The sequence below is a fragment of the Malus sylvestris genome, chromosome 10 (assembly GCF_916048215.2).
Source record: "Malus sylvestris chromosome 10, drMalSylv7.2, whole genome shotgun sequence".
In the NCBI taxonomy this organism is placed as follows: domain Eukaryota; kingdom Viridiplantae; phylum Streptophyta; class Magnoliopsida; order Rosales; family Rosaceae; genus Malus; species Malus sylvestris.
The window spans coordinates 3,492,241-3,499,865 of NC_062269.1; the positions used below are offsets into that span (position 1 = coordinate 3,492,241).

The window sequence follows — 7,625 nt, forward strand, 5'->3', positions numbered from 1 at the left end:
GAGAAGTAGTAATAACATTTACAATTGAACCTAATGTTGAAAAGAATAACCAAATAACAGCTACTTCTTTTGATGCTGCAACTAATGCCAATTGCAGTTGATGAGCAAAACAATGCACGTAATAAGCAGATGAACACTCTTTAATACATAAAGATTGTAGCCCATTCCACTGACCTCGCATAATACTCGCACCATCGTAGCGTTGACCTCGTAACTTGTTTATAGGCAACTCATGGAAAGCAAAGACTTTTTTTATCTCCCTGTGAAGTGTTGTTGCAGTAGTGTCTTCAACCCACACAATATCTAAAAACCATTCTTGTAGAAAACCATCATTATCAACAAATCTTAAAATAATGGCCATTTGCTCTCTATGAGCAATATCATGTGCTTCATCAACAAGAATACAAAAAACACCATCCCCGACTTCTTCACGAATTTTTCTTCGTACTATGTTGGCGAAAATGTTCAAAACCTCCTTTTGGATCATGGGTGAGGAATATTTGGCATTTTTTGGTGCATTTTCTAAAACAACTGCAACCACCTTATCATTAAACTTGGCTGTATGCTTTACCAATTCAATAAAATTCCCACGATTTTTCGAACCCATTGATTCATCATGTCCTCTAAAAGGACATGCTTGAAATGTAAGCCATCAAACACACTCAATTGTAACCTTGAGTCGCAACCGATTCTTCAAAATTTCTTCTTTTGATTGTCGATTAATAACCTTGTCAACATGCTGAGATGGATTCATCAATTCCTCCACACCTGAAACACAAGTATTATGTAATGAAGATGGACCTCCAATATGAGAAAGAAATATACAATTCTTTCCGTTGTTAACTCTTTCTAATTGTTAAACCCATCAATAGTCAGTGTCGGACGACTTGCTAGACCAGTCCCAAAAAGAAAGCATGGGAAATAATATACTCTATCTGATGTCGGAGAATATTCTAACCATGGAAATTGTGAAAACCAAGAATACTGAAATCGACGATATTGTGATCCAAACCGAGACCTAGGATACTCAAGAAATTTCGGTTGGTAAGGCCCAACTTTGATATAAGCACGTCGAACTTCATCTTGTTGATTAATAGGATGCTCATGTATTTGAATCCGTTTCCCCGGGTCTCGTTCCAATTCCAAAGAAGCATCATCAAAAACTTTTTCTTGAGGTTCAATTATATTAGATGTCTGGTGAGAATCATGAGGCTCCTCAGTTGATATTGGTGCGTTATCATTAGATGCAGAAGGTATATCACTCTCTAATTTATCACCATCATCTCTTATTTTGAAAAATGAATCAATAGTTCTTAATCTCTTCATTGAAGGTTAACCTAACAAATTGAACAACAATAATGCAAGTTTATATAATAAATTATATTTCTAAGAAATCTATTAGACTATCAGAAAAAAAAAAATTAAACTTGAAATTGAAATTTTAAAGTACGAATTCTTAAAATTAAAGCAATAAACAAATAAAATCATCAAGACATAAGAATAAAGTGGTTAAAAACTTACCTGATAAGAAAAATCAATTAGTTTTCTCACTTGTAATGTATGCTTGGTTTCTATGATTCTGTTTCTGTGAATTGCAGTGTAGAGACGACACAGATGGGACGAAAGCTTTTCTGAAAGTGACAGAAACCCTAAAAGTCGAAATATAATAATAAATTAGTACAACTCCTAGGAAACCTAAAATAATAAAATAATAAATGTACTTTTTAAAACCGGATGGCTATCCTAGAAAACCTAATCTAATCACTATACTACTCCCTAGGACCCTAGAAACTAATCAAATAAAATGACTTAATGGGACGTGTGTGTCAGTGTGCGTGTACAATTTGAAATTTAATAATAATAAATTTTGATATTGATTAAAGTAAATAATTTATTTAATATTTATTAACTCTTACTTTTTTTTAAAAGTAGTCATTTTGTTCAGAACTTTTACTTATTGGGTGGGCTTTAACAATTAAAAATAATAAAATAATCTAAATTATCAGTATTTTTAACTTTAAACAACTAAAACTCTCCCTATGCTAGAGCCCACCCTAGCCTTGTTAGTGGCTCCGCCGTTGGCGGAGATGCGAGTTATTGCAGCAGCAGTGAATCATGCAGGTGATGGTGGGTTTGAGTCGCAGGATGCAGCACAACAGATGCAGGTTTGGCGGCGGATTCAGATGGGGTAGGTGCAGCGGAGATTAACTCGATCCAAGTTGTGGTTCTCGGATCAGGGCCTCGTCAGCATACAGGCAGCAGATTGAAGGCAGGTTTGACCAAGGTTCTTGATTCAGTGCACTGCAGTATACGAACTTCAGGCTTTCCTCACGATCATCTAATTCAATTTTTTTTCATCTTTTTTTTCTTTGCAAACAATCAATACCAACTAACAAATCTAAAACGAACGACGACAAAGGCAAACAAAATGATACCAACGAGAACAGATTGAACCCTAAGGATCGAACCCGCTCTGATACCAAGTTGAATATCAGAGTGCGCAACGAACAAGACTAACAAAATAAGAATATTATTAAACAAACTAGAATGCCGAAACAACTACAAAACCCCAAAGGCTACATTGTGACTGACTTATTATTCTACGAGCTACAAAGCATCATATATATAGACCTAACCTAACCCTAATAAGCAAGAAAACGAAACCCTAATACTAATGGGCTAAGCCCAAATTCAAACAATAAAATAATCCTAAATTCCAACATTACCTTCACAGGAAAGCGGACATGTCTTGATGTAGAGTTTGGCTTGAGCTTAGGGTGATTCATTAGGGCACGTGTGCACTACCTAAGTGGTTCGTTTGAACCCCAGGTTATCTCGCCCTTTTAGCCAACAACGGTTGACTATGAGAGGCGTGATGAGGGCACTAATCAAGAGTCATGTTTAAACATCACTGTTAACATACATGATCATGGACTATGGCCATGATTATATGAGGTCATTATCCCTTGAAGATCCATCTAGATCTTGCCTTGGGAGACCCTTTTGGGCTGATCTCATCTGCGGTCACTTCTTGGCTTGTCGAATCTTCGTTGGCCCTCACTTGGAATGTTGATCCCACTAACTCTGTTAACAGAGGTGGTGCCTTAGTTTACATGAATCCATCACATGATGTATGGAGAGCAAGCTGGCCTGAGAGAGGTATCTCCTCTGTTTGGTGTGATTTATGTGGAGATATTCCCTCTTGCATTTGATGTTGAACCCACGCGAAGATTAAGTGTTGGTAAAACTCGACAATTCTATTAACTAAAAGTATGCTTTAATACATATAGCGTCCCCTCTAGAGTTGATAAAATTTGATTACCACATTGATATAGCCAAAATAAAACATATATCTAGATCTGTCTCAAACAAAAAAATATGTAGTCCAAAGTTATATTTCCCATACACATTTCAAAAAGAAAAACAATGAAACGTCGCTTTTCATAGTGCCCCTTAGAAGGATATCAACCCTATGACCCTATCTATTCACTTTGGAGAGAGAGAGAGAGAGAGAGAGAGAGAAGAGAGAGAGGAATGGTGACCGTCGACCAAGGCTTGGATAGGTAGCCATGCAAGTGGCAAAAGCACTAGTGTCCCACCTTCGGTGGATATTTTACGTATGAGCTTGTGATGGAGAAGAGCCAAAGCCTCCTCCAGAGAGTTATTTTTAGGACGCCCAACACTTATATAAGAACCATCCACAGCACCATGCACTCAGACAACATCACAAAACTCAGTCGCCACCTTTCCTCCTCATAACGTTCCTTCATTCTCGCATTTTCCTACAATTCCCAAAATACCCCTAAGCCACTATGGTTGATCAGGAGCAGCACAGCCTTGGCCTCTTGTCCAGCCAAAGGGACGAAGAAGAAGACGAAAAAACCTCATCCTACTCTCAGTCTCAGTCTGGTTACGGAGCCCGGTCTGGTGGTGGCTACGGCGACTCCACTACCGGTTACTCTTCCCAAGGACGTACCGGGGCCCACAGCAGCAGCTGCTACCGCGACATCACTGATTACTCTGGTGAAGAACGCCTTACTGGCGGAGGCAGCTATGGAGAAGGCAAAACTGATGATTACTCTGGTGAAGAACGCCTGACTGGCGGAGGCAGCTATGGAGAAGGCAAAACTGATGATTACTCGGAAGAAGGACATGGAGGCCGTGCCGTGTACAGCGAGACCACTGCTTACTCTAGCGAAGGACGTCTTACTGGTGGAGGTGGCTACGGCGGGGCCAGCAACACTGATAGTTACTCGGAAGAAGGACACGGAGGCCGTGCTACCGAGACCACTGCTTTATCTGGTGAAGGACGTCGTACTGGTGACGGTGGCTACAGCGATAACACTGATTACTCTGGTGAAAGACGTCGTACTAGCGGCGGAGGTGGCTATGGTGTGGTAAGCACTGATGATTACTCGGAGGAAGGACACAGAGGGCGTCGCGGGTACAAAAAATCTGATGATGATGACTCGGAAGAAGGACACGGAGGGCGTGGCAGAGGAGGGTACAGCAAGAGGAGTGAAACCAATGAATCGAGTGACTATTGAGGAACTTAATTGGTTTGCTGCTGCTACGTACTGGTGCTTATGCCTTAGCCCTTGGTACGTAACAATATCAATATGTCAACCCCTAATTATTTTCATAACTTTAATTAATTAGTACGTGCTTTTAAAATTGTATGAGTTGGATATATTTTTACAATTAGTACGCACGCTAAAGAGAAACGGATTAAGAATTACCCTTATATTAATTAATTATTCTGGTGGTTAAGACTCTTCAACCCACTGCATTCAAGTTCAAACATTTCTCTCCCCTTAAATAATTAATTATGGAAATGTTACGATTTGACTTTTGAGCATCACCATATTTGTTATAAAAAAAATTAAAAAATTGGAGAGATTAAATTTTCTATAGCTAACAAATTATTTTAATAGATCAATAATCTGAGTGACTACATTATATACTTGAGGTCGTGAGGCCAATCTCACCAAAATGTCTTATTGAATTAATCCATAGTTTTCTGCTGTCTGAAATTCATCAGGAGAATATAAAATATCTTATTTGATAATTTTTCATCTATTAGTTACTTAAAAGTAAAAAGTTTGACCTTTATTTATGCTCTCCTTTCTGGCCGCGGGTTTGATGTCCCAAAAATGGTGTCTCATTGTTTATTTTCTTGACACATGTCATGTCACAAACTCTTAACTTTAACTCTATTAACTTTTAATAAATTAAAAAATATATATAATAAAAGTAAAATTAGTTGACAGTTCGTCTTCTACATCTGTTCGTCTTCTCTCCTAATATGTATTTGAAAACAAAAATTTATTCCATTAAAGAAATACAAAACAATAAACACAATGGAAGTTTGGAACTTCCTCCAATCTTTTCTCAGCAAACAAACATGAAACACTCATCTTCATCCCCGGCAAAACCACTTTTTTTCTCTCCTCCGCCATTAAAGAAAACCAAAACAATCCAAAACCAAACACAGGAAGTCTGGAGCTCCTTCCAATCTTTTTTCCACCAAAAACAATAACCCTAACAACCCAACCAATTGTTGCTGTCCACGACAATTCTCACCACCATTCAAGCTTCATTTCCACTATCTCTTTCTGTCTCTAACCAGCGAAACCGCATAGGATGAATGAATTGAACCCTGCGATCGGTTCGGCTCTCTTTGTTTATTGTTTTCGAGTCAATTCAAATCGGGTTTATATCGATCGACCAGATTTCTTCCTTCTTCAAACCAAAATTTACATAAAATTTGTTGTTTGTCGGGCTGGGTCGATCACAATTGGGTATTTGAACAGATAAGAAAATGGCGGAAGAGAGAAGACGAACAGATGTAGAAGCCGAACTGTCAACTGATTTTACTTTTATTATATATATTTTTTAATTTATTAAAAGTTAACAAAGTTAAAGCTAGAGTTAGTGGAATGACACGTGTAAAAAAAATAAACAAGGAGACATAGAGGAGACACCATTTTCGAGACAGCAGACCTGCGACCCTCGTTTCTTGTTTCTTGTTTTTGCTGAAGCATGAGAAGCATGAGAAATTTTTAATTGTGACGGGAATATAAGTGATACACCACGTGTTTTAATAAAAGTTGTGGGAAATTTTATTTTTTAAGTTATTAACTTTTTAGCACACATATCCCACCATTTGTATAATGACACGTGATATACCATCATGTGTACCGGTTACACTGAAAAACCTCTCAAGAAGCACGAGGCAAAGAAGAACAAAATTAAGTCGAAAGAGAAAAGAAAAAGAGACTAGAAAAGAAACATTTCTTCAAAATTTAAACCAAAATAATGATCAATTAACAACTTCTTAATTCTGCATCATGTTTAATTCAGCTATTTTGTATGGTTACGATCCAAAAAATGTTCATCTCTCAGATTGAATTAATGCATGTTAAGCATTTAATTATTAATCATGTTGATGTTATTTGGTTTTGTTTAGCACGCCATGTATTTCATTGTTAATAAAAATATAGAATAGTTTACTTGGAACTAATTTGAACAAAATTTCTTTCGAGTATTTTTTTTCTTTATCGTATTGATAGAGGGGATGATAAATTCTAGAGAAATGCTAAGGAGACTCCTTCGAAAATGAGACATTTTTATGGACTCTTTGTCATCTCATGTTCTTCGCACAATTCTCGTACCAGTATTATAAAACATTGTGCTAAAAGGATGAGGTGAGGGAGAATCTATAGAGAATCTGACTTTGAGACAGTCTCCTTAGCATTTCTCTAAATTCCACTAACCACACCAGTTACACTGAAGATGTGGAGCCAAAAAATAATCAAGAGGCGACACGTGAATTTTTAGGTGAAGAGGACAAAATTACCCTCGAGACACACCATGTTTCCTACACGCGAGCAGCGGAGAATCATCCATCAACCGAGTCAAGAGTGCCCAAAATAGGTAACAATTTCAAATTTATCTCATCCATCTTTACTCCATATCCTCTACAAGGAAATCATTCCATAACCTTCAAAACCTTCCATATAAATTCAATTAATTAGGCTAATTAATGGATTAATCCATTAATCACCAAATTAATCACCATTACACCTCAATGCTCTATAAATAGGACTCAATTTTCTTTGAAAGACTAAGTCCACACTCTTGCAAAACTCCAAAAACTCTCTAAACATTTTTCTCTCTAAATTCTAACTTTGGCATCGGAGGTTCTTCGGCCAAAGCCCCCCCATTCATCGTGGGCGCGTGAGGCTCTTGGCCTTGACCCGAAGGTGTTAATTGTTTTGTAGGTGCAATATTGTCCAAGATCAAGGAGGAAGAAATTTGCATCCACAAATTGGTGCTTTCATTGAGAGTTGAAATTCACACTCGTAGAAGACTCTCGCCTAAAAAGGTTTTTCTCTATTTTCTAGTCCACTTGTATTTTTCGTACGTTCTTATTATTAGAATTTTTTTTATTTGCAAATATTCTTTGATAAACGAAAAAGAGAAATACAATGGCTAGAAATTTAGAAAACTCCATGAGTGAAAATTCCAATATTCAAGAAATGGGATCACGACGATCCACGAGACTAAATGTGATCCTAAGGGGAGCGGCACCACCATCATGAGGTTCCACCACGGGAACCACC

General features: G+C 37.5%; 1 protein-coding gene across 1 annotated transcript; it reads left to right on the plus strand.

Moving 5' to 3' along the window:
* Positions 1-3,719: 3,719 nt before the first annotated feature.
* LOC126587063 (uncharacterized) lies at positions 3,720-4,682 on the plus strand. The gene has a single exon (XM_050252040.1). It carries the CDS (start codon positions 3,813-3,815, stop codon positions 4,545-4,547), a length of 735 nt encoding a protein of 244 aa, XP_050107997.1. The 5' UTR covers positions 3,720-3,812; the 3' UTR covers positions 4,548-4,682.
* Positions 4,683-7,625: the final 2,943 nt, after the last annotated feature.